Source organism: Trachinotus anak, unplaced genomic scaffold (assembly GCF_046630095.1).
Source record: "Trachinotus anak isolate AG129_WGS33_773 ecotype Australia unplaced genomic scaffold, CSIRO_AGI_Tana_v1 ptg000026l, whole genome shotgun sequence".
Classification (NCBI taxonomy): domain Eukaryota; kingdom Metazoa; phylum Chordata; class Actinopteri; order Carangiformes; family Carangidae; genus Trachinotus; species Trachinotus anak.
Window position 1 is genome coordinate 10,654,120 of NW_027273877.1, and position 27,249 is coordinate 10,681,368.

Below are 27,249 nucleotides of genomic sequence, written 5' to 3' on the forward strand. Positions count from 1 at the left end.
CTGATCACATATTTGGAGTCAAAAGTTCTGGTCCTCCTCAGTGATGTCATAAAAATTTAAGGTTTGTGGAAACAACTGTAATGCAAGTAAGTTGTAACTGCTCTGGGAATCCTGTAAACTAGCCTGCTGAAGTAATTCAGTTGCAGGAATGTGATGTAGTAGAAATGATACAAAAAGCATGTAGCAAATATGAGAGAGACGAGCAAGCTGTCAGAAAAACGCTGTTTGTAACAGGTCAAATTAAGGCTAACTGATACTAATACTGCTCCATGGGTCACTGATGGATTGGTCCCTGATGAAAATTTTATTTTGATAGTTATAACAGGAAGTTGTGGGGGGGGGGCGCACGCGCAGTGCCACATGCTGGCTGCTAGCAGAAAAAAAATAGCAAAGATAGCCAATTGCTAGCTGAAGAAAGCAGTCGCTTGCACCCGAAACACACGTTGAAATGTTCCGGAGAAAACTGACAGCTCTAGATTACCACAACCCCAATGGATTTGACTGCAAAGGTAAGAGAAAAAACCCGTCCAGGAGCCGCTGAATTGGTCCAGTGAGTGTAATGTGGAGCCGGCTAACGTGTCCGCACGTAGCACAGTCCTATTACTATGAGGAGACTACGCAGCGCCAAACTGCGATAGTAAAATAGTAGTTTATGATATGTTTTTGCCGACAAACTTATGTTTGTTAGAACACGAGGTAAATACAAACGCAGACTTTCAATACTTTCATTCGGCGTAACTAATTCGAACGCTCTCCATAAACACATTGTGCCTGTTGTGTTCAATATTTCATTCCAGCAGACAAGTTATTGCACTTTTTTTGCCTTGAAATGAGCATTTTAGCAAACAGCGTGTAACATTGTGCAAGGGGGCATTTTAATGTGAATGTTCTCTGTCGGGTTTCGGCCTCATCACGGACTGTAGATAATAATTTAACACTGATAATGCAGTGAATTTAAATGCTACGCCCCCTCCCGATACATTATAAACTATTTTCGTCATGTCGTAAGCTAAGTGATTCAGCAGACGTTACTGAGAGTCAGCAGGCTTAAAGCTAACATGTTGCTCTGCAGCCTCATATTCTTACATAGTCATCTGATTCATTTATTTAGTCAGTTGCCTCCATTATACGACGTCAGATTACTATACGTGGCTGCTGTCATGTTAAAGTTGGTCCAGCGATCTACAGACGTACACCTGTCTCTGCTCTTCCTCCAGATGAGACACAGTTCAGGAACTGCATTGTGTGGCTGGAGGACCAGAAGATTCGACACTACAAGATAGAAGACAGAGGCGACCTGAGGAACATCCCCAGCTCAGAGTGGCCCAAAGCCTACCAGAGGGTGAGACCACCAGCACCCTGCGAGACAGTCTCAGAAACACTACTTCTTTGCCAGACTTTGAGTAACAGAAAATAAAGACAATAAATACCATAAAGCTGCTACCAGAGAACAGCAATGTTAGTGTTGTGGAAATGTCAGCACTGTCTTACATCTGAGTTGTGTTTGAGCTTCCTTTGCCTCTGTGCAGTATCTACAGGATGTCAACTGCCCATTTGGAGTTCAGGAGAGGCAGGAGGCTGTAGACTGGTTACTGGGCCTGGCTGTACGCTATGAATATGGAGATAATGGTAAGTAAACTAAACAGAAACATGCTGGGCCTCCTCAGACCTTTAAAATTACGCACATTACCACCTTTTGTTTGACAAGTTCATAACCCACAGATGTATGCAACTGAGGACAAAAGGCTGCAGGCAGACAGTGCTTCATTTTAAGGTTTCTCAAGACAAAAATGTTGGAAACCACTGCTCTTAATTATTGTGTGATACATGCTTCAGTACCACAGTGGCGGAGTACTGATGAAGACCAGTAGATGGAGACATCATAAAAGGAATAATGTTTCTCGGTGAAACCAGCTAACAAGTCCTTTTTTTTTTTTTTTTTGCTCCACAATCAAATTGTTCTTTTCAGAAATTTTACGGAAATAGTTTTGGACCGTGTTTTATCATGTGTTTGTTCTCTTGTCTCTCCTCAGTGGAGAAGTATAAGATCTGTCAGCCGCTGGCAGCCTCCAGTAACAGTGACAAAGCAGCTGACCCTCTAGTCAACCTTGACAGTAAGCAGAAATGCTTCCTTGCACCTCGCTTTCTAACTTCTTTCCTTCTTTCCTTTAGTGTTTGATGTTGTCACTACTTTGTGAAATCATCATTTGTTTGTGTTTTTCAGGTAATTCACCAGATTTCAAAGCAGGAGTGACAGCCCTGGCCAACATCCTCAAAATTCAGCGGCATGACGACTACCTGGTTATGCTCAAGGTGAGAGTGCACACATACGCTGTTTGTGTATTAAAATATTTATTATTTGCTCTTATATTTCTACTAAACGTATTCAAATGATGAATTTTAATTATACGTATTAACTCCATGACAAAGTTATGACCCTTAAGATTTCAGTCCCGGCTGATGTGGTTACTGTGATGCCACAGCGAACACTTCATGAGCAGCTACTTTGTCAGAAGTAAAAGACAGGAACAGCTGGTGTATATGTTTACAGTAGAGCAAAACAAACTCATCTTTGTTTGAGTAAAGAAGTCAGTTAATGATAGAAGGAGAGTGAACATTAAACAGTGAGGCTAATGTCTATGAGATCAAATTACAAGTAGAGCTGGAATACATGCAGACTCTGCCACTTATGAAGAAAACCACCTCATAGAGAGTTAATTACAGTATGGAAGAGGGTAAGGGCCATGTGAATTTTATTTTATTTTTTTTAATTCTGACTGTAATCTCAGAATTCTGAGGTTAAAGTTAGAAAAAAAAATTCATGTGGCCCTAATCTTATCCATATTACAGAATATAAATACAATGAAAGGCTATTGCAGGAAAATTGCTGACCATCAGTAGCATCAAATAGGGTTTTATTCTGTGACATTTTAAGGATTATAACTTGAAGACTTGAAGAAATTAGTCATGTTAATTTGTCTTTGTTTTCATGTGGACCTGCCAGGCCATTCGTATTCTGATCCAAGAGAGACTTTCACCTGAAGCCATCACTAAAGCCAGCCAAAACAAAGAGGTAACATACTCTGTGTGAAGAATAATATTTAGATATCCACATTGGTATTTATACAGTTCACAATATTTAACATTTTTGATTTAATGAAGAAAGAATGCTCCTCCTGTTTATAATGTGAGCGTCTCTTGGTTTGACTGCCGTCTCAGTCATGTATAATTTCTTCTTCCTTGCAGGGTATTCCAGTAGCTTTAGACAAACACATCTTGGGTTTCGACACTGGAGGTGAGAGCTTCCTTTTCAACATCATGAAATAAAAAGTACAGGAAGAACAAATTGATTGTGAAGGGTTGGTTTGATTACTTTGACACGAGGTGGTAGATCAGTGCATGGTCACCTCTCAGGCAGCAGCCCTGTGATCAGCACGCAGTGCTTTGGTGTGGAGCGTTGTTAACACACATGTATACAATAAAACTTAATCATCTACGGGAAAGTAAAATAAATGTTCTCATCTCTTCTCAGATGCAACTCTGAATGAAGCAGCTCAGATCCTGCGACTGCTGCACATCGAGGAGCTGAGGGAGCTGCAGACCAAGATCAACGAGGCCATCGTAGCCGTTCAGGCCATCATAGCTGACCCCAAGACAGACCACAGGCTGGGCAAGGTCGGCAGATGAGAGCGAGGAAGAGGGAGGAAGGGCGGGACTGAACCACAAAAGTTTTAATTTGATTTTGAACAGAAAAGCCTGTTTTTTGGGGGGTTTTTTTTGGGTGGCCAGAGATGAGTGTGTGTTTTTCTGTTGTGTGAGATCACAGACCAGATTTGGAATATGAAGCAAATATGAGCAAAAGCTTTTCAAACGTTGTTTTGTTTTTGTACAGAAACAAGGAGGTGACACCAAAACACACAAAGCAGTAACTGCTGCATAGTTAGGATTGATATACTCATATCCACTAATATGTCGACTCATTCATTTCTCCAGAGACTGTTGAACCTTCTGATCATCTCCATAATCTCTCCCTCAGTAGAAACCTCACTGAAGCTTCTGAAAGATTCAAACTTATGACTTTTATTTGTATCTTTTGTTTCCAGAGAAAAGAGTTTTTTGTGCAGATGGACGAAAAGGCTATTTTGAAATGATTTACAAACGCTGTGTGAAAAAATCTATAAATACAGCTGAACAGAGTTTGGTTCCTGTGCTTCCTGTGTGGTGGTGGTGGTGTGGTGATGAATTTCCTCTGTTAGACATCTTAAAGCAACATCCATTCATCCATTATCTATACTGCTTATCCATACAGGTAATTTAGAGTCAGCAATTAATCTAATGTGCATGTCTTGGGACTGTGGGAGGAAGCCAGATTACCCGGAGAGAACGTGCAAACTCTACACAGAAAGGCCCCAGGCCTGGGGTTTGGACCCAGAACCTTCTTGCTGTGAGGCAACAGCGCTCTTAAAGCTACAGCAGATACAAAAATAAAAACATCTGTCAAGTACCAAATCACATTTTATTGTTATAAATATCACATCTTATAAAAAGATAAAGATTTGAAAAGTAGTAGTAGTAAAATAAAAAAAAAAATGTAATGTCATTTCATCATGTGTGAAAAACAGATTACTAGTGCAGAGTTCCTGTGATCTGACTGTGGCACACAGGACTGAGGGGAAAATCAGATTACAGTAATCTGATTACAGAAACAATTTCAGTCATTCAATAATGACTTTGTAAAAATAAGAAATACAGGTTTCTCTGTGTGTGAAGCAACATGTTATGTTAAATCCATTTCTAATCAGGTGATTAATAATCACTGTTGATTATCGCTTCAGTTAAATTCTTGTCGGTTGTCATAGTTTGATATTTTATTCCCTTTTCTACTGAGAGAAGAGCACATCAGTATCTGTGCTCTAAATATGAAGCAAGAGAAACAGTGAGATTCATATTTAAACACAAACCTTAGATCTAACTCTCAGCAGACAAGCAGAGAGGTGTATTTCCCAAAAAGTCAAACTATTTCTTTGGTCTGTGTTAAACCAAAAACAACTGATGAAACACTTGATTTAAAAGCCACTGTGGCCAGCCGACCAAAGAGGAAGCTCATGCTCAGTTTCACAACAGAACTTTGGCTCAAACACCTTATTTTAAAGCTCTTCATGTCTTTGGCTTCAAATAACAGAAACTCATACATTTTAAAATCTGATTTCTTTGTTCTGTAGCTAAACAATAGAAAAAAACAATTTGCATACAAAAATACAGTAAAAAAAAAAAAAAAAAAAACTAAAATTGAGGTATAAAACAAATTTACAAAACATTTATTTTGGGGTTATATCTTTACGGTGAGATAATGGGGTCGGGGTCTGTGGAGGGGCTGTAAATTTGCTCCGACGGTCAATCTGGCAACAGGAAGCCATCTTGCCTCCTACTCCTCGTCCTTCCCTCCGAGGGAGGCTGGAGAGGATGGTTGCCAGGGTGGTCCTTCCCTCTGTTCAGGAGTCGCCCCAGAATTTTAGCACCTGTGGACTCTGCGGCTGCCAGTCCGTCGTTAGTGGCTCCCTGTGACAGACATCACAGACGTAGAGGACAGATTTTTTATCACTTTGAAGCGTTTACTTTTCTAGTGCAAGTGCAAACCTCTTCTTTCCTCTGGGTTTAAAGGTCCAGGTGCAAATGAAGATGTGAAGGTCTAATTTTCTCTTCCTGTGTGAATCCCAATGTGACAGGATGAAAGCTTTAGCGCTGCAGAGGCCTAATGATAGAACAAACAGACCCTCCGTCCTGAACAAAGCCCTGCACTTTACAACCTGTGGCGACTGAGTTATCTGTGTGTGTGTGTGTGTGTGTGTGTGTGTGTGTGTGTGTGTGTGTGTGTGTGTGTTCGTGTATTTAACAATCACAGCTTTTAAGCCTCTTACAGGCAGCTCCCAAACCCTTAACAAGTGTGTTTTAGAGCTGTCATCATGGTCAGAATTACACCACACATCCACATCTTTGAAGCCGCCAGCTGTTATTTAGTCTGAGTGTCAGAGACCGTGCAGACGTGACATTTACAGAAACACACACCAGTGACAGTCATCACTCTGACCATTTCGAGAGTCAGATGAACAAACTGAATTGTGTTCACAAACTTCCACCATGAGCACATTTTACACTGCAGATGTGTGTATCTTTGAAGGTGGCACTTTAAGGATTATCCTGTGTTTACAAGGCCACTTTGTACTTTAAAGGCGTTTAACACGAGGCTTTGAAAAGACCTAAGTGCAGACATCGACACATCAAACATGACACAGACAAACACAAAATACAGGCAGAGGGTCACAGCTGTGTAATCATTGTTCTTTGGTCTCGTAGGCACACACAGGTCACAAGTTGAGCTTTATGATCATTGTTCTTGTGTTTTTTTCATGAATGTATGTAAAGTCACCACACACACGCACACACACGCATATACACAGATATATGCATGTGGGTTCCGGGTGAGGTAACAAACCGTCAAACATGGAGATTCACAAAACATAACGCCATCTTTAATCAGGCCGACAGTGTAATTATTAACCTTAGATCCAAAACACTCGGTTGATATCTAATCAATTACATTTATAGTTTACAGATGTGCATTTAGCATTTCAGTGGGAGGATCTTCAAACTGTTTGTCACTGGATTCAATAATATTTCAAGGAAAATAAACATTTGAAGACATGTTTAGAAGAGACGTATAAAAATACTCTGAATAATAATTTGAGTCGGACAGATTTTTTTTCCACAAAAAAAGTTCAATCACCTCAGCAAAACTTCTTGAAATGACATCTCTCCCTTCTCCCTCACTGAAAAATCTGAAATCTCTGAATAAATGAATCTACAATAATTCAAACTCGATCACAACAAAACATTTTCACACTTCAAGTCTATTTTCTTCCTCTTTTGCCATGTAAGTACTGTGATTGTGTCTATATACACAATACTGCACCTGAATGTATCCTGTGTGACCACAGACGCAAGGACTGAAGCTACTGCTGCCCATGTGCTAACATGCTGAAGAAGTTCATATTTCCTGTCTTTCCATGAGACGTGAATGCAGCGTTCTCCTCCACTATTTCCCTGTGTAGGGTTAACTGTGTTTTCTGTCTCAGTGTAAACGCAGCCTTCAGCATTGAGGTGACATCTGGCGGGAGCTGACTGATGTGATGACATCACTGCACACAAACCAATGAGCTCACTGTCTGTAACACCTTGAAGTGAGCGTGTGTGTGTGAGGGGGGGGCGGCATGGTTGTTATTATACAGTGCCATAATGACACATCTGTCAGTGACATCTGACAGTGTGTGAGTAAGTGAAAGAGTAGTATCACTCTCTTTGTGTGTGTGTGTGTGTGTGTGTTCCACCACATTACATCAGTAATAACTCAAAGCATCTTTGATCATTAAAAGTTGAAAAAGTACTTCTGTGTCTCACCTGATAAACAGTGGGTAGTTGCTATGGCGATGCCGTAAAGGTGAGACCGCTGCTCAGGCAGGTACTCGTCGGTGAACTGACTGCTGTCTTTGCTCACTGCAATCACACCGTCCCTGAGAGGCAGCAGAGAGAGAGAGAGAGAGAGAGAGAGAGAGAGAGAGAGAGAGGTGAGGACAGTGCTGAGGCGGCACGGAGCAGTGAACAATAAAGAATGCAGGGCTGTAGAAGAAGAATAGAGATGGCTACCTCCTCCAGTCTGTGTAATAGAAGTGATTCCTGTAGTAGACCATGCTGAAGGGGTAGTTGAGGCTGGGGTGGATCACTCTTCGACCTGAACCATCCGGGGATATACACTCTAACCGCTTCGTACCTGAAATAAAGAGCAAAAGAACAATGTGGTTGATTATTATCTGTGGCAGATAATAAAGTAGATTGTTGTGCAACGAGCTGCTACACTGTTAGCAATGGCAACACTATGGCGCCAGTATTGTAGAAGAAGCAGCAGCAGAAGTGTAGTATAGTGTGTAAACTATAGTGTATAGTATATAATAAGTGTGTAAATAGTATTGGTGGTAGTATTGTTGAGAGCAGTAGTGAAGAAATAATAATCAATCTATCAGATATGTAAAGGGCTGGATTATTACTGCACAAACTTTAGTGTCCCAGGAAGAGACCTGGGGCCAGATAAACAACACACCTTAAGTTAAGATCTTCCTTAAAGTTCAATTTCACATTTCCTTAAAATAAATTCTGTTGCACAAAAGTCTTGTCCTCAAGGTTCCTTAAAAAGTTCTCCTAAGTATTTAAGGTTTTCTCCTTATCTTGGTCTTATACTAAAAGGAATCACCTTAAGTTAGTTAAGCAGTTGCACAGACCTTAGTGACCACTAAGGAAAAAAACCTAAAGTACCTCTGATAGTATCTTAACTCAACATGGCCGAGTTTCTGGTGACAAATGAAGAGGTTGAACACATCACAGGAACAGATTTGCTCCACTGGAAGAACACGATGGACACCCTGAACGACGAGGTATTGATTTTGCACTATAAATTTAATTGGCAGTCAGTTTATGATTTGTCTTGATCACTTTAATCCCACAGCTGTGCTCCTCCAGCTCCTCTGCAGTTAATGATTGCTCTGCGGTTATAATGCAATGGGATCTTTTCAGTCAATTATTGGTGAAGAACTTAATGTCCATCGATCAACTGTTCACTGTGTCATTCACTGACAAACACTCTTAACTCTCTGCTGAACACTGTGTTTTCTTTTGTTATATTCCCCTTGAAGTTTCACCTTTTCCTACTCTGAATGGCTTCCTGCCTTCTGTTCTGCCATTTCTTTCTTCTGGCCAACTTTGTAGATGATAGTGAGATGATAGCAGGTGAGATGATAACCAGTATCACAAGCCCTCATGCCATGTCCATAGAAACTAACTAGAATTTTACTGCTGTAAAATCTCTTTCATTGGTGTAAATGCCTTAACATTCTTCCTTAACTTAGGAAACCTTTTAAGAGATTCTGTGCAACAACCTTAAGAAACTCCCTGAGCTAAGGAGAAATTCAACCTTAAGTTTCATAGTTAAGCAGAAAACAAGGTGTTCTGTGCAACTGGTCCCTGACACTTAATGACAGATCACGGTTTATGTGAGTCTTTGGGACAAAGAGTTTATGAGTTCATCGCTGATTGATATTTAATTCTAGCTTCTTTCTGGCAAAAACACAAGATGAACTGTAAAACAGTGTGTTTCTCCTTTCACAGGCGAGGCTGGGTGTGGTCATGTGACAACACCCAACAGTGATGTCACAGGGTCCTGAGGTATACCTGTACACCTGTGCAGCAAGGTGAGTAGTTAAACTACTGCGAGTCAGCGAAGACAAGGTTGTCATGGAAACTTATGTTAATCTTTTAACATGCAGAGGAGGTGAAACTACAAATTCAAAAATAACATATAGGAGAGCGAGTGTGCAGCCTGAGAGGTGAAATCCAGGGCTTATCTGCACACAGACAATAAGAGGAGTCTGCTCAGAGAAGTTTTAGTGAGTAAATCTGAAACTCTAAACATGAATAGTGGAACAAGTAAAACTGTTCCAGCAGTAGTTGACCAGCCATGTTGACAGCGGTTATAGTAGTTGAAGAGGGTGTGTCTACCTGCATCAGCCCAGCAGATTTGTCCAGATGAAGAGTCATATGTGAGAGCGTTTGGCAGACCGATCCCATCAGACACCACCACCCTGCGGTTCTGACCGTCCACTGACGAACTCTCAATCTTAGGGGCCTCTCTGTTCCAGTCTGTCCAGTACAGAGTCCTGCAGGTGCAGACACGAAAGAGACATTACAGAACTTATACTATATTCACTTCAACTTTATGCAGACTGGATGTGCCTCACGTTAACCTCTTTAGAGCGGACAAGTCAACCTGTTTGTGCGTGGCCTTGTTTTGAATCCTGGGATCTGGTTAATATAATGAGACAAGAGGAAAACCGCACACAAGCTCACATCCACCCACGTGCACACAAGTGGGTGCATAAGCGTGCAAGAGCACACGGCTCAGGGGAGCAGCTGTCTCATGCTGATGAGGTCACGGTCAGGTTACTCTGAGCAACGTGCAACCTTTGACCTCAGCTCCTCAAGTGCATTTTTTTGGGGGTGTGTCATGCGTATACATCTGAAAATATGGCCCACACTGGCTCACACAAACACGCGCATTTTTTCCCAGGTTTGAATAAATGTGTCAAATTATATTTTATTATTTGAAACGTTGCACAGAGCTGCAGGCAGAGTGTGTGTGGGTGGCTCTTCATCTGTAGATGATGGTGTACATGTGGGCAGTCCACTGGGAATGACAAGTAATACACACCACATGAGCAATCAACTTACATACACACACACACACACACACATACACACACACACACCATGTATTTATGAGTGTGTATGTATGGGTGAGCAGATGTTGGTGTATGAGATGTTCATGCACATGTAAGTGCTTTTATAATGTGTGTGCACATAATTTCTGTGTCTGCTTTGCTGTGTGTGGTTATGTTTTGTGTGTGTGTGTGTGTGTGTGTGTGAGGGGAACATGTGCAGGCCCAGAAATCACAGACCACATGCTTAATCATAAGTGTACCCGTGTGAGGCACTAATTACCTTTAGGACTTGGCTTTTTGTCAGAACACACACATACACACACACACACACACACACGCAGACACACACACACACTTGGCCTTGAGGCAGACACTAAACTTTAAACTGTCAAACCAATAATGTGAAACACACATTTGAGGTTTTATGATTTGGGTTATTGCTGCTATGTTTATTCATTTGTATCAGCGACATTAACACACACACACACACACACACACACACACACACACACACTGTTTGGGTCTCCCTCTCTCTCTTGCACACACACACACACACACACACACACACACACACACACACACATAACTGTTGATTAAGTGATTAGTTGCAATGATGAAAAGCAGATGTTATTCCTGGAAGGCTGACCAATGAAGGCCTCATGCTTTCATTTTTGTGTGTGTGTGTGTGTGCGTGTGTGTGAGACTGTCCAGGATTAATAGCATCAGTAAATCCAGTGCAGTTTCCTTGGCTCACACCCACAGAGAAAGCACTAAAATCTTACTCATACGACTGAATTTACATACATGAGTAAAGGGACCTCCACCCTAAAACCCAAGTCCCATCCATTTTCCGAGGGTCACCCGTCTGATGAAGTTACGTTGAGGTCATAGTCTCAAGTGTAGAAAGCAGACTCAACACAAACCTTGAAAACATAATCTTCACTGCACTAATGAATGAGCTACAGGCCTTGTTGACTGTGTCTCAGGACTTGTGTGTTTGATTTCATGGTTGTACTAATGGGCCTCCTCTGATATAAAATCACTGTGGACACAGTGAAGGCTGTGTCTCATTCTGCCTCAGTGGAGCCCCTTCAGGATGTTACACTTGATCGTGAAGAGGGTGTGTGGGCACTTGTTTGCTTCTTGTAACAGTTTGCAAATCCAGACTAAACTGTTCCGAGGCTTTAGAAGTGGCAGCTGCAGGGGATTTCTTTATTTAAAACTTTAAATGAGCTAAAAGAAATAGAAAAAAAAGAGTTCTACCCAGAGGAAGAGACCACTATAATGGCCCGGGGGTTGACCAAGTCCGTGTCAAACAGCGTCTGCCTCCCGCTGCCGTCTAGGTTGGCGCTTTCGATCACGTCAGGGTTTGAGTCGACCCAGAACATCAACCTGCGTTTGACGTCCACAGCCAAACCCTCTGGGCTGACCAGATCTATAGGAGGCAGGGAGACAGAAGATAGAAGGTACTGAGAGCGTTCAAAACATCACACAACATTGATTACTGAAGTGTGAAGAGTGGAAATGTGTGATCTTACTTGTGTTGATGAGAATCTCAGGCTCAGCTCCGGGTGCTACTGTAGCTCTGTTGATTGTTCTTGCAGATAAATCTGTCCAATAGACGTGGTTCTCTTTGCAGTCATAGGCTATGCCAACAACTATGGAGCCCTGGACACACACACACACACACACACACACACACATATGTATCAGCGTACACATAATGACACATGAACATAATTACAGATACACCAGAATTGACCTTTTGTGTCTTGCTCCTGTTCCATCTCCTGTTTGTCTTTTAACTTCCAGGTATTATTACTGGATAAAGTAGATCAATTCACGCAGCCTAATATTCACTTGTGGACACGTCTTTTAGAGGAGGTTGTGTATCTGACACCACCACATCTATCACAGGTATCAGATTCAAAAAGATTCACCATTATTATCGAACTAACGTAACGTTATGTTGCAGTGGTGGTTTGGTGTTTCTATGGTTCAAGATGCTTCACTTAAAAGTTTTTAACATTATTCACATACTTCACAAACGATCATCAAAGCCTGCTGATTTCTGTTTTGTTGATTTATCAACATGAATTAGAATTCTTCTATCAAATGTGTCATATATGACATTTACTGGTCAGTTAAGTTGATAAAATGCAGGCACAAGGTCACAAGCAGCAGATGTCAATATGCAAAACACATCACAGTCACTCTTCTGGTGTAGACAGGAAGTAAAGAGGCAAAATAACGAGTGGAGCACCTTGTTGTTTAAATGTATAAGTTCAGTATCAGTTGTTCTAGGCTATTTAAAGCTGACTTACAAAATGGGAGATAATGTTGAGCAAAATTATCTATGCACGTAAGAATGAACCAAGAAAATAAAAGTGCATCAGAAATTGTCGGATTATGTCGACATGCACAAATCTCTTACATGTAGAGTCAAAAGTGTTTTGGATCGAGTCGCATCTAGTCTGGTCCCGTTCAGAGGCAGCGCTCCTATTTTCTGTCCTTGAGCGTACAGCAATGTGATGTCAGTGTTTGTGGGAGGGGTCACATCTGGGCGGGGTAATGGCCGCACGGTTGGCGGGGCCACTGAGGGAAGGCCTGGGAGAGGATTGGATGGATAAAAAAGTTTCAGTCATGACTGGTGGCGGTTAACAGTTAAGTCCCACACAAACATCCCAAAGACGTGCATTATAGGTGGAAAGATACTTACATGCAGGTTTGACAACATCATGGGATCGGGTTCCAGGAACCTCCCGCCCATCCTGGTCTACACACCAGCAGTAAGTGGTCTCCCCATAACATTGGACTGGCCTGAGAGGGAAGAAGAGTTGAGATAAGAGGCCTGATTTGAACAGGAATTGAGTTACTTATGTCTTGCACTGTTTCTGAGTGTGTGTATGCATTTGCATGTTTGTTGTGTACCTGAATTGTCCATCTGGCTCACACTGAGGCAGGTATTGTTGTGGATCTGGTTTTCCGCCATATTGCTCATTCAAACTGAGCCTCCATCGCTCACACACACTCTCAGGGCGCTGGGTCGGAGTGACAGACACTGAGGGGAGTGCGAATCAATTTAAAAACTAAATATATAATCCTACATGCTTGTAAAAGTTACAGTTCAGATCCTATTCTGTTGCAATTTATCATTATTTATTCAATTATATTGTCGGTTTCTAGCTTGATGAGTTTATGTCAAAATGATAGCTGGAGTGTTTGATTAATGGTGTTTAAAAAGACACACACACACACACACATACTGCTTTTGTCAAAACTGTTTACCTTGTAAAATCCTTTTAATAACTCACTTTATAGCAGAGCTTTAAAACTAAACCCGAAACCACTTTAGGCTTCCACTGATGTTTATACTGGCGTCTCTCTCTCTCTCTCTCTGTGAGTTTCTAATGTGACGCTGCACAGCTTCTAGACTGAGAGGGAGAGCAGGATAATATCTGAGAGCAGCGAGAGATCAGAGAGCTAAAGACCAGAGCATATGACCTTCAAACCAAAAATGAGCAGGAAATGCTCTCGCCTCCCTCATCATGACCTATTACTGAGAAACCCCTGAATAAGGTCCCAGTGCAGTGGTCGCCAAAAAAAGACTGTGGTTGTACTGGGCAGCTTCCGGTTGTGAATGAGTGCAACTGAATATAGGGCTGTGTGGTAATGAAACAGAATTGTGAGTCCAGATGTGTAAGATAAACGTACAAATCTGCAAGCATGTTTCTGTCTGTGTTGTCACTCAGCTGGTCAGGCAGCCTATCTTTTTTTTCGTTTGGTCGCCTAGCAACAGCCTACAGTTTCTCTTACCACAAAATGACCACTTGGGTGGTCGTAAATGGAATTTATAGCAAGCGCTGAATTTATAGAACGGCCTCTGTGTGTGCCTCAGAGTCACAGAGAGGGGACATTGTTTTCATGGTTTCACAATGTTGGTCTGTCGGTCTATCCACCACTTCGGTCCAGGCTGAAATATCTCAGCAACACACACCAATGTCCTCTAAACTTATCTCCTAAAATCAATATATCAATAAAATTCACAAGTCTAAGGCAGTGATAACAGTCCCACCTGGTTTGTCACAGTCTACAGATGGTTTACCAGGTGGAGTTCTGGTTCCCTCTCTCTCCTGCCCCCAACTGTCCACACACCAACAATGTCCTGAGGAGCCATGACACTAAATACATAACAATAAAAACAATATTATTAATAGGAAGAAGAACAAGAAGAAAAACACACAAAACAACTTAAGAATAATCAATCAGAGACAGTTGAGAAAGAAGATGCTTCACTTTCAATTATTTCCTCTAACTGCATCACGTGGGTTCCTCCACCTCTTCACCCCATTAGGAGACCAACGACAGGTCTGAGTTTTTTCATTCCAACGGGAGTGAACATGATCACAGATTATGACCGATTCTTTTGTCCTATAGTCGCTGAAATAAATATTGGATCTATTTCACAAGCCACAGATCTTCAGAACATTCTGACATCAAAATGTCATTTTTTAGACCGACAGATCAGGAAAAAATCTACTTTCAGACCTGCAGACGTCGCTTCCCAACTGCAGCTGTTTAGAGGAACTTATGTATGAAACCATGAATTAAAAGTTTAAACTGAAATAAAACTTGTATTTCTTTGCTTACTGTTACTATTATTATTATTTAACTGTTTTTGGAGGTAAAAACCGAGAGTATTATTACACATACGCTCTTGTACTGGGTTGATCAGATATCAGATATACAGTATCAGGCGCAAATTCAAACTGCTGTATTATATTTTTGTTATGTTTTGATATGAACAAGAAATCACGTCCACACTAGGAGACAGGAAGTGTATACCATGCCATACACTTTGCGCTGCCTGTAATGCGTTATCCTCTGTATAGAGTATCTTTGAATCAATCTCTGAAGAGAAATGGAAGTTTTACCTGTCGAGGAAGGTACTGTCCATTTTCATCACACTGAGGTACATAAGCTCCAACTATAGGATATCCCTCTGGACTGGTGGTCTGAACACTGTCTCTGCGATGTTCACAGTGGGTTTTAGGACGCTCTGGTTCATCTGGAGAAAATGAACAAATTACCAAAGTTATTAGGAAAAACACACAGGATCAACTGGAAAAACTGAATGCGTGTGATGTCATTATGTTTTACTGTTAGTGTCTTTCATGCTACCACTTATGGACCTTTACTTTTCTGGTTTAGGTAGCTTGACTACACAAGGTCTTCTTTCTATGGACTCTATGCTGATGACACTCAAGTTTCTTTTCACTTTCCACGCACACAGAGGCTGATGTCTGTGCATCCCAAGCTGTCTTCTTATTTACCTTAAATCATCTGGCTTTTATCCAACTTACAAGTGAGGGACATCACTAAAGCTTCAGTGCAGTGGGATACCTTGGCGTAAGTACCAGTATCAGGTAAGGAAGTGAAAAGCAGAAGTACAGTTAGAGCTAGTTAGACATGTCAGGGTGTTAGAGGTGTGAAATGATGAGTCTTCAAGAGATTCTTGATCATAGAGAGATAGAGATAGAGAAAGATGAAGATAGAGAGGGATGACCCTCTGATTGTGACAGAAAAAAAACAAATCTTGCATTCTGACAATGTGAAGTTTGTACTTACTATGTTTTGGTCAGTCAGAGTTTTTTTTCCAGTGCACCTAACGTACAACTTTCTTGTAAACATGAACTTTGGAGTAATTAATCTCCTCTCTGTTGTTAAAATAATTGTGACTCCTGCAGAGACACCCTGAAAGACACACCCTTCGTGGATCTGCGATCTACAACATCTGACTCTGCCCAGTCAGTTGTTCATGCTCTTTTCATATCCTAACTCCTCAAACTATGTGTGACCATCCTGAACCTTCAGTCTAACCTCCTGCTTCTTAGTTGTGATGTTCGATAAACTTCCACTGACAACTTAAGGGGCATCATAAAGAAAGTTGTAAATAAGGCATGTGCTTGATTTGTCTTAAGAGCACTTCAAGCTCAAATTGCCGTCATGTCATATATGTGGTATTTTATGTTTTATGTTGTATCTTAAGATGTGGTGTGTTTGTATGGTTGCTATCCTGGTCTCTCTGCGAAAGAGATTTTTTTTTAAATCTCAATGGGACTTTCTGGTAAAATAAAGAAAATAATAAGAAAAAAACACCTCCTCATGTCCACTGTAACACTCACATATAAAATCTTAGCCCAAAGGGTCTTTAGCAGGAAAAAATGCAGTCTCACCTGGTTTGTCACAATCTTTGGGTGCTGTACCAGGTGGAGTCCTGGTTCCCGCTATCTCCTGCCCCCTACTGTCCACACACCAACAATGTCCAGAGGAACCATGACACTAGAATAGACATAATAATTGTATAAACAGTCATAAGAATATTAAATAAAGAGGCACATTTCTCATTTACTCTCATAATACCTGTTGTGGTGTGTATTCGCCATTTGCATCACACTGAGGTACAAACACTCCTGGTATAGGATATCCCTCTGGACTGGTGGTCTGGACACTGTCTCTGTGCTGCTCACAGTGAGTTTTAGGACGAAACTGTTCATCTGAAGAATTAAAAAAAAAAAAAAGAAAACACAAAGAAAATTAAAGAGAGGCTGTTTTAAACTGCTTAGATTAATACACCACCATGGAGGTTTATATTAAAAGAAACGTGAAAGACACATGAAGGTACATTTATCAATTTCTTTCCTCTCACCTGGTCTGTCACAGTCTCTAGGTGCTGTACCAGGTGGTGTCCTGGTTCCTGCTCTCTCCTGCCCCCTACTGTCCACACACCAGCAATGTCCAGTGGAGCCGTGGCACTAGAGCAATGATAAATGATAACTTCTGTATGACGTCAATAATTCTTTTCATGTTAATATTAAAGCACCAATAAAATACATTTCTACAAGTTAGAGGCTGATCATAGCACTGAAAAATATACATTTCGTTCATTTCATGCAGTCAGAATTTTCTGTTATTTTAGATGAAATGCAAAAACAAAATCAGTTCATCTGTCTGTCATCAGGAGCTAACCTGCTGTGGTCTGTACTGTCCATTATCATCACACTGAGGTACATAGGCTCCAACGATAGGGTAACCCTCTGGACTGGTGGTCTGCACACTGTCTCTGTGGTGCTCGCAGTGAGTTTTAGGACGCTCTGGTTCATCTGAGGAGGAAGAATAACAAATAAATGAACAAATGAGTATGTCATCTGCATATGTGAGCATTTTTTGTGTGTAATGGCCAGACGTACCACACTGGATCACCGTTTAGTTTTGGCTTGTTGGTTTTTAAAGGAGCTCTCCAACAACACATCAAGTTCAGTCAGTCACTCTTAGTCTGACTCAGCTTGTGAAAACAAATGTCTTCAGTAGTTCTGGAGGAGCTAAAAATAACCCTGATGATGTCATAGTGATGTCATGAGGGTTATTTTTTCCTTGGGCTTGGAGACAAGTTTATGACAGACAGTCTATTTTACAAACTGAAGGTGTGGAGTTTGAAAGATGTGAGCGTTCACCAAGCAGGAAGGGTCTAATAAAAGACACAATCATATTTCCCATAATGCCCGTTGCATTTTGGGAAATGTAGGATCCAGTGTTTTTGGAGCTTGACTAAAATACAAAATATTTCCCCAACTTTTAAGAAGTGAAACACTAAATGACTCAAACCCAACTATGCAGAGATTGTAGTCATGGGTTTGTGAAGAACAATATGAGCTGACTTGTAAAGGACACTCACCTGGTTTACTACAGTCTGTGGGTGTTGTACCAGCTGTTGTTCTAGTTCCACGTCTCTCCTCTCCATTACTGTCCACACACCAACAATGTCCAGTGGAACTGTGACACTGCAGGTAATAACAACAGGAATATATTTGTTTTACTTCATTTTATTGAAGCTGTAGGTGATAAAAAGACTTATTTCAAAAATTCAAAAACAAAATCAATTCATCTGTCTGTCACCAGGAGCTGACCTGCAGTGGTGTGTACTGTCCATCATCATCACACTGAGGCACAAAGGCTCCATATAAAGGATATCCCTCTGGACTGGTGGTCTGCACACTGTCTCTGTGCTGCTCACACTGAGTTTTAGGACGCTCTGGTTCATCTGAGGAGGTAAAGATGAACAAAATATGACAACACTGTCACTTTCACACCAGTTCTTTTATTGGAGGCGCACTGATCAGAACAGAGTGAATACCTGGTCTGTCACAGTCTCTGGGTGCTGTACCAGGTGGTGTCCTGGTTCCTGCTCTCTCCTCTCCCCTATTGTCCACACACCAACAATGTCCAGTAGAGCCGTGGCACTGGAGCAACAAAAATTGATATTTAAGTCATAGGTATGTGTCATTTTACTCAAAGTTTCAAAAAACTTCATATAAATTCATATAAAATTCATAAAGAACTATTTTAATGTATCTGTCACCCGATGCTAACCTGCAGTGGTGTGTACTGCCCATTAGCATCGCACTGAGGTACATAGGCTCCAACTATAGGATATCCCTCTGGACTGGTGGTCTGCACTCTGTCTCTGTGCTGCTCACACTGAGTTTTAGGTCGCTCTGGTTCATCTGAGGAGGAAAAGACAAACTTTAGTTGCACTAGAAATCTTTAGCAGATAACACAAATGGGTCAAAACTACAAGATAGTCTTGGTAAATCTGTTCCACAAAGCAAAGAGAGGTGGAAAATGTACTGTACTGTAATGTGCTGTACTGGAGGATATTTAGATTTAGGACACACTGGTTCATCTGGGTGAGAGAGGTGGACGATAACACTATCACATATATATTTTCTTTTTGAGAGTGTATAACAGTAGATATGACTGAAACCCTCCTGTCATTCCAAAATGCTTTAGTAGATATTCAAATAGACTGAGTGACACTAAATAACAATTACATCTCACTTGTTTAAGTTTTACAATGAAGTAAAAATTATTTTCCATGGGTAAAATTTGTAACTACAAATACCAACAACGAATATACAGTTATTAGATCTATTTTAATAGTCCAAAGCACACGGTCTGGAGCACATGGTGCAAATGCATTTCCATATCACTTTTATTATGGGATGGAAAAAAACAGTCACTGCACCAGGCACATGGTTCAAAAGTCTCTTAATTAATCATGGGAGTGTTTTGAACGTAACATACATTAAACCAATCAGAGTGCCATCTCCCATTCCCTTTAAAAGCCAGACGCTTCCACTGTGGTGGGTTGCTATTATACTGGTGCAATGTTTCACACAGAATTAGATTCTATTTGTGGTCAGTTTATCACATATTGTGACATATTGTGAAGGGCAAAGGAAGGTCTGAGTGAATTAACGCGTTGCACATAGCTCTATAAAGAAGCAACAGCACAAATTACAACTTATTTTATGTTTATTATGAGAATTGTGAATAAATCTTAGGTCCACTGTCAAACTGAAGACAAATTTAATCCAGGCGATGAATGAGACTTTACCAGGTAGTAAGAAAGACACTTCTCTGCAGACCCTCATTTATATCAAGTACACATTCATGATGCATGGCAACGCTGTGCAAAACACAATATGCCACAAACAATGGTCCGACCATCTGAGGCTGTATTTTAATGTTCGACCTGACTTATTCAAACATCTGAAGCTCCTTTTCAGCTCACTCTGCTTGTGCATAACAGGCGTGTTGTGCACCCGCCCATGTAGGAACATATTGCTCTCTCTTGATAATGTGGCCTTAAAATAACAGTGAAATACTGACCATTGACTTAAGACCAGGTTTTTGTTGGTCAGTCACACAATCACTTTCCACTACCTCAAGTTAGCAATGCTCCAACAATGTGCCTGGCCACACCTCCTTTTAAGACCAACCCACCCATAGGTGCAGAGATCGGATGGATGTGTATTTGCTATTTCAACAATGTGGGCGTTGGATGGGAAAATGACGACTGTGTTGGTCTGAAAGAAGCAAAAACACTTGCGTTGTGCTTTGCAGCGCTTTGCGGTGGGTGGAAGATAGAGCCCATGGAGTGAAGAGTCAGTGCATCATTTTAATGTTACTTATGAACAACAGATGCAGCCTATCATAAAGCATAAATGTCAATAAATACATAAAATGTTACAGATGTGCATTTTAAACATATTTTAATGACTATTCTTTTGCAATTATAAATTTATATTATAACTCTACTATCCTTATTGTGTGTACTACTGAAGAAGTACTGTTTATTTTCTCACTGCCACTCATGAAGGTCATAAAATCCATCCAGCCAGTATCAGGTATATAACTGTGTTAACTTTTAGTTCATATGAGAATAAATCAGAATCAGAATCAGAATCAGAATCAGTTTTATTGCCAAGTATGTTTTCACATACAAGGAATTTTTTCTGGTGATTGGTGCAATTGATCAGCAACAGTGGGGCTCTCTAGCCTTGTTGATAAGGCTAATAGCAGATGGGAAGAAGCTATTTTTGTGGCGAGAGGTTTTGGTCCTGAAGGACCGCAGCCTCCTGCTACTCTAAATATATGAACTCTTTCTCATATGTGTTTTAGTTTCATGTTATTCTTGCTCTCTGCTGTCGTTTACTTTCAGCATCCCACCACAGTGATATCACCAGTTTTTCCAGGCATTCCAAAGCTATGACCCAATGACCTCCACAGTGCACCACTTACAAGGTTAGACACACACTCGAGTAAACGTGCTGTCTGTTTGACTTGTCATCGGGTTGAGGAATTAGGGGGTTCACAGGTCAATGTTTAGCACAAAAGCCCTGGAGAACCATGACATAATGCACCTGCTGACGCTGGCGCTCTTACTGCTGGTAACTAATTAGTTGTCAGTGTCATGTGGAGCTGAATAAAGGGAGAAGCCTGTCTACTTGTGTGTATGTTTGTTTTTTTCACCTGGTTTGCTACAGTCTGTAGGTGGTGTACCAGGCGACGTCCTGGTTCCCGCTCTTTCCTCTCCTCTACTGTCTACACACCAACAATATCCACTGGAGCCATGGCACTGAAAAATATTCATTTCGTTCATTTCATGCAGTCAGAATTTTCTGTTATTTTAGATGAAATGCAAAAACAAAATCAATTCATCTGTCTGTCATCAGGAGCTGACCTGCAGTGGTGTGTACTGTCCATTATCATCACACTGAGGTACATAGGCTCCAATTATAGGAAATCCCTCTGGACTGGTGGTCTGCACTCTGTCTCTGTGGTGCTCGCAGTGAGTTTTAGGACGCTCTGGTTCATCTGAGGAGGAAGAATAACATTTATTTACACTAGAAAGCTTTAACAGATAACACAAATGGGCTAAAACTGCAGGATAATCCTGATAAATCCGTTTGACAGAGCAGAGAAAGGTGGAACGGGTACTGTAAGAGATACAGACAGTAAGAAAATTACTAATTAATCCCTGTTGAAACCACAAAACCTTTGCTGAGTTATGTTTACTCTCTTCGTCAAGATTGATACCACTTTGGTGTTTGAGTGCTGTCTCATGCATTTCTCAAACAGAAAGTCAATTTCCTAAAATGGAAAGTTTTCCCCTTAAGACAGACTCAGATATATTTCTCAGTTTAAGGCGGAGAGCTGTCTCCAAATAATAAACTTTGTCACAAGTAAAACAGAAGTTTGAGGTGCCCTGAGCCAATCTAAAATCTGGCAAGCATTTCCAAGCAATCAGACCTGGTTTGTCACCGTCTTTGGGAGGAGACCAGGTGGTATCGAGGTCGAGTTTGTGTAGAAGGATCTGAGCAAACTGACTTGTAAAGAACACTCACCTGGTTTACTACAGTCTGTGGGTGTTGTACCAGCTGTTGTTCTTGTTCCACGTCTCTCCTCTCCATTACTGTCCACACACCAACAATGTCCAGTCGAACTGTGACACTGCAGGTAATAACAACAGGAATATATTTGTTTTACTTCATTTTATTGAAGCTGTAGGTGATAAAAAGACTTATTTCAAAAATTCAAAAACAAAATCAATTCATCTGTCTGTCACCAGGAGCTGACCTGCAGTGGTGTGTACTGTCCATCATCATAACACTGAGGCACAAAGGCTCCATATAAAGGATATCCCTCTGGACTGGTGGTCTGCACACTGTCTCTGTGCTGCTCACACTGAGTTTTAGGACGCTCTGGTTCATCTGAGGAGGAAGAATAACAAATAAGTATGAAAATTACTTGTGAATGTGCTGGTGAAGACATATGTGTTTGGGTCTGTCTCTCATAGAAAAGCTTGTATGTTATTCTCTGTGAAGCTGAGTTAACAAACTCCACATTTTCCATATATCTATAACATCATCATGTTGTGTTTAAACAATGAGTGTAAATATCATTTGGCTGGAAGCAAATGAGCAATCAAATGTGGATACTGGCATCACATACAAGCACTAAGTATCAGCTGGGTTCACACAAAGACAGGACGTTTTATTGTTTCTCCTCCTCCTCCTTCCTGGTGATGAAGCACACTAAGATGGTGTCATCTGCATATGTGAGCATTTTTTGTGTTTGAATGGCCAGACGTACCACACTGAATCACCGTTTAGTCTTAGCTTGTTGGTTTTTAAAGGAGCTCTCCAACAACACATCAAGTTCAGTCAATCACTGTTAGTCCGACTAAGCTTGTAAAAACAGTTATGTAATGTCTTCAGTAGTTCTGGAGGAGCTTTGAAAAGTCTGATAAAATAACCCTGATGATGTCATAGTGATGTCATGAGCGTTATTTTTTCCTTGGGCTTGGAGACAAGTTTATGACAGACAGTCTATTTTACAAACTGAAGGTGTGGAGTTTGAAAGATGTGAGCATTCACCAAGTAGGAAGGGTCTAATGAAAGACGCAATCATATTTCCCATAATGCCCATTGCATTTTGGGAAATGTAGGATCCAGTGTTTTTGGAGCTTGACTAAAATACAAAATATTTCCCCAACTTTTAAGAAGTGAAACACTAAATGACTTAAACCCAACTATGCAGAGATTGTAGTCATGGGTTTGTGAAGAACAATATGAGCTGACTTGTAAAGAACACTCACCTGGTTTACTACAGTCTGTGGGTGTTGTACCAGCTGTTGTTCTAGTTCCACGTCTCTCCTCTCCATTACTGTCCACACACCAACAATGTCCAGTGGAACTGTGACACTGCAGGTTATAACAACAGGAATATATTTTTATTATTCTATTTTATTGAAGTTGTAGATGATAAAAAGACTTTTTTAAAAGTCTCTAACCTGCAGTGGTGTGTACTGTCCATCATCATCACACTGAGGCACAAAGGCTCCATATAAAGGATATCCCTCTGGACTGGTGGTCTGCACACTGTCTCTGTGCTGCTCACACTGAGTTTTAGGACGTTCTGGTTCATCTGAGGAGGTAAAGATGAACAAAACATGACAACACTGTCACTTTCACACCAGCTCTTTTATTGGAGGCGCACTGATCAGAACAGAGTGAATACCTGGTCTGTCACAGTCTCTGGGTGCTGTACCAGGTGGTGTCCTGGTTCCTGCTCTCTCCTGTCCCCTACTGTCCACACACCAACAATGTCCAGTGGAGCCGTGGCACTGGAATTAATTATTAAACTTTCAAAATCAGTACATCACTTGACTGCAGTCATCAGTCAGCCATGTGTTCTGTGAGTAAGTAAACCCACCTGCAGTGGTCGGTACCGTCCATCCAAGTCGCACTGAGGGATGAAGGCTCCGAGACTCGGCCTTCCCCTGATTTCTACTCCACTCTGCAGACTGTCTCTGTGCTGCTCACATTGGCTCTTTGGACGAACTGTCTGTTCTGTAGACACACGATAATTCAATTACATATATATCTATTCATATCATTAATTTAATACTTTTATTTATGAAATACATCTATCATTATTTTTACATAGCATACATTGTTATATGTGTTTATGGTCCTATTAAAGAAACTGTACTTTGTGATGTTTCCATAATTTAGCTCCAGAGTTTGTAAATGAACAATTCTTAATGGGAGATCTGAGGACATTTAATAGAAAGTGAGAAAAGTGAAATGAAATGAACTCGACTTGTCTTCCACTTTTGTCACTATCATGCATCACTACAGTGGCAAGTTTACTGACCTTGCTGCTGGGAGCAGTGGAAACCATCACCATAAAACCCAGGCTGGCACTCACACTGGAAAGATCCGAGTGCATTGATACATCTGGCATTGCTGTGGCACGGGAAGGAGCTGCACTCGTTGATATCTATGAGAAGGGAGGGAGAGAACTAAATCAACTGCTGCAAATGCAGAAAGAAAACTCAAGTAACTCTACAAATTTATGCTGATACATAAACTGATATCTAGCCGCTGGCTGGAACTCATGCAGTTTAGTGGTATTTTATCAATATTCTGATAATTTAACAGCACTATGTAAAGTATTACATACTGTGTATGTCAGGGAGGGACATAGGGAGGGTTTAAAGGAAGTTCATCAAAAGTTCACACTGATGGGTGAGAGGAGGACACACACACACCGGCAGAACCTTGCCCCTCCACACATTCCGAACAACCACATACACTGTGTCATTGCTCCATTTGTCTTTCACACCCCCCCAATCTGATCTCATCCTCTCATTCCCTGATTTCTTCTCACATTTGTCGCCCATCCTCCCCTTTCACTGGATTCCCTAGCTTTTGCAGCTGTGAAGTCCACTCTTGTGGAAGAAATGTTACTCCTGTGCTCCGACAAATATGTGTCTCTCTTCCAAATATTCAGCTCGTTTTGGAACATGCAGTTCTATGTGCTCCAGAGTACATCTTAGGGGACCAACAAGTGCAACTGACAACCAACCCAATGAAGAGGTCATGATGAGAACATGATGAAGATGGGAGAATAACATTGTGATGAACTGATTTTAATTTGCATGTGAAAATCATCACATTTTTCACTCTCACTTCTCAATACATGCAAGTCCATTCAGCAGCAAAGCCTTTATGTTCAGTGGTCTTTAAAGGATATCTTTGTTGATTTTCACATAAATGATGGAGTGTCAGAGTTCAAAGACAAACCACTTCAAATCATGTCATTAATTTCAGACAATAATTAACCAGTGTTAAAATGTCTATTTCAACAGAGACCCACATGGAGGTCAGGCGATGCTGCACAGGGGAACATTGAAGTTCTTCACACTAAGAATTACAATAGCAATAATGATTACACCAAAAGATCAGGGCAGTATATGATTTTTACTGGTGAATTTTTCCAAGCACTAGCAGCAGGGCTCTACCAGTCTCTTGGCTGGTTCCGTCCATCACACTTCCAGACTGAGATAATTTAGTAGCTACTGGATGGGCTTGCAGAGGATGACTTCGACTGGTTATGGTGATCCCCTGAGTTTTCCTCAGTACTCAAACATTCATGTTCACTTATAGATTAACTGTCATACCTCTGGTGATTTGCTGATGTTTCAACTAGCACTATCACAGGTAAAAGTTTTCCCTCATCCAGTAAAATATCTCAACATCCACTGGATGGATTGCAAACAACAATTTATACAGACATCAGTGGCTCCCTGACAATGTATTGTAATGACTTTAGGAATCCCCTGACTTTCCTTTAGCTCCACCATGAGGTTGAGATTTATGCTTTTGAGTGAAATGTCTGAACAAATATGGAATGGACAGTCAAATGGACTGCACTTACAGTATATACTGCACCACTCAACATGCTTTACAATGAAAGCCTCATTCACCCGTTCACACACACACACATGTTCATACAGTGCTCTACCATACATACACACCCATACGCTGATAGAACAGCCATCAGAGGCAATTTGGGGTTCAGTATCTTGCCCAAGGACATTTCAGAGGAGCCGGGATCAAACCACCGACCTTCTGATTAGTGGACGAACTGCTCTAACATCTGAACCATGCATTATAATCTTCCAGTCATCCTTTAAAGTGATAGTTCGGGTTATTTGACTTTAAGTAATTTTTAAAGCGGCTAAAACACGTTTTTCGTTGACCCCGTCCACAGCAGCTCATCACACTACTTCTCAAAACTGGCAGCACGGATCCAAATCTACGTAATACACTGATTATAGTGTACCTCACACAACCACACATCTAATATTCCCAACTATAACTTAAAGCAAGACTATGTAACTTTAGCTGAACCACTGCATCCCAATGTGAGAATTATGAGCTGATGGTCATATCTGCATGTTAGCATGCTGATGCTAGCATTTAGCTCAAAGCCACACTGCGCCAAAGTACAGCCCAGTGTGGCCCTGCTGTAGACTCCACGGTGTGGCTCTTTCCAGAAGGAGTTCCAAACTCAAACCCATGTCATATGTACAAACTGTCGTTGCAACTTACCAACACAGGTACGCCCGTCGTAGCCAAACTCATAGCCACTCTGGCACTGGCAGCGGTGGCTTCCAGGAAGGTTCACACACTGAGCATGAGCGCCACATGGACTCACACCCTCTGCACACTCATCTATGTCTGCAGTGAGAGAAAAGGAAGTGAGGAACCAGGAATTCCTCATCTGACAACACATAGCTTGCTGCATGTGGGTATGTGAGTGTAAAAGCTGTAATTAAGGGTCATTAAAGCGGTGCTTTCAGTGTATATACATTGTGTGCCTACTTGTTTGTGTTATTATAACATATACCCCCACACCTGGATTCTTCACTACATTCTTAAATGTGTTGTGCAATGCAGTGGACAAACCCACACAGAACCACACATAGACTATGAGACCAGAGAGACAGTGAGGCCCAGCCATGAGAACTGAGGCTGAGCTTGGGGCTTTCCTAGTGCTGTCAGCGGGAGAGAAAGACCTGCTGCTGGGCTAATGACAGGCCATGTGCCAGCTGAAAGCCCTGGAAGTCCCTGTTAAGTAGAGCATTAACCTGGAGGATGAGGAGGGAGGAGTAGGATGGGATGAAGAGAAAAGAGGAGAAAAGAAGGGGAAAAGATGGGAGTACAGATGA

At 41.2% G+C, this 27,249-nt stretch overlaps 2 protein-coding genes across 4 annotated transcripts in view; one reads left to right on the forward strand and one right to left on the reverse strand.

Moving 5' to 3' along the window:
• The first annotated feature begins 343 nt into the window (after positions 1-343).
• On the forward strand, positions 344-4,196 carry rtraf (RNA transcription, translation and transport factor). Its single transcript, XM_071463792.1, has 8 exons — positions 344-509; positions 1,218-1,342; positions 1,530-1,629; positions 2,034-2,114; positions 2,225-2,313; positions 3,005-3,073; positions 3,247-3,295; positions 3,533-4,196. Exons 1-8 carry the CDS (start codon positions 449-451, stop codon positions 3,685-3,687), a joined length of 729 nt encoding a protein of 242 aa, XP_071319893.1. The 5' UTR covers positions 344-448; the 3' UTR covers positions 3,688-4,196.
• Positions 4,197-4,497: 301 nt separating this feature from the next.
• Positions 4,498-27,249, reverse strand: part of nid2a (nidogen 2a (osteonidogen)) — a 47,213-nt gene continuing 24,461 nt past the window's right edge. The window contains exons 16-44 of one of the 3 annotated variants that reach the window (XM_071463784.1): positions 26,630-26,758; positions 24,387-24,512; positions 23,943-24,079; positions 23,748-23,853; positions 23,521-23,654; positions 23,326-23,431; positions 22,305-22,438; positions 22,073-22,178; positions 21,409-21,542; positions 21,198-21,303; positions 18,753-18,886; positions 18,517-18,622; positions 18,290-18,423; positions 18,058-18,163; positions 17,352-17,485; positions 17,032-17,137; positions 16,746-16,879; positions 16,559-16,664; positions 15,257-15,390; positions 14,398-14,503; positions 13,254-13,383; positions 13,042-13,142; positions 12,757-12,929; positions 11,861-11,990; positions 11,586-11,757; positions 9,604-9,761; positions 7,702-7,825; positions 7,456-7,568; positions 4,498-5,559 (exon numbers count right to left, since the gene is read on the reverse strand). In XM_071463784.1, coding sequence (XP_071319885.1) covers positions 5,549-5,559; positions 7,456-7,568; positions 7,702-7,825; positions 9,604-9,761; positions 11,586-11,757; positions 11,861-11,990; positions 12,757-12,929; positions 13,042-13,142; positions 13,254-13,383; positions 14,398-14,503; positions 15,257-15,390; positions 16,559-16,664; positions 16,746-16,879; positions 17,032-17,137; positions 17,352-17,485; positions 18,058-18,163; positions 18,290-18,423; positions 18,517-18,622; positions 18,753-18,886; positions 21,198-21,303; positions 21,409-21,542; positions 22,073-22,178; positions 22,305-22,438; positions 23,326-23,431; positions 23,521-23,654; positions 23,748-23,853; positions 23,943-24,079; positions 24,387-24,512; positions 26,630-26,758 — 3,530 coding nt within the window. In that variant the 3' untranslated portion in view covers positions 4,498-5,548. The remainder of the gene's footprint in view (positions 5,560-7,455; positions 7,569-7,701; positions 7,826-9,603; positions 9,762-11,585; positions 11,758-11,860; positions 11,991-12,756; positions 12,930-13,041; positions 13,143-13,253; positions 13,384-14,397; positions 14,504-15,256; positions 15,391-16,558; positions 16,665-16,745; positions 16,880-17,031; positions 17,138-17,351; positions 17,486-18,057; positions 18,164-18,289; positions 18,424-18,516; positions 18,623-18,752; positions 18,887-21,197; positions 21,304-21,408; positions 21,543-22,072; positions 22,179-22,304; positions 22,439-23,325; positions 23,432-23,520; positions 23,655-23,747; positions 23,854-23,942; positions 24,080-24,386; positions 24,513-26,629; positions 26,759-27,249) is intronic. The other 2 variants (XM_071463785.1, XM_071463786.1) reach the window with 2 other exon arrangements.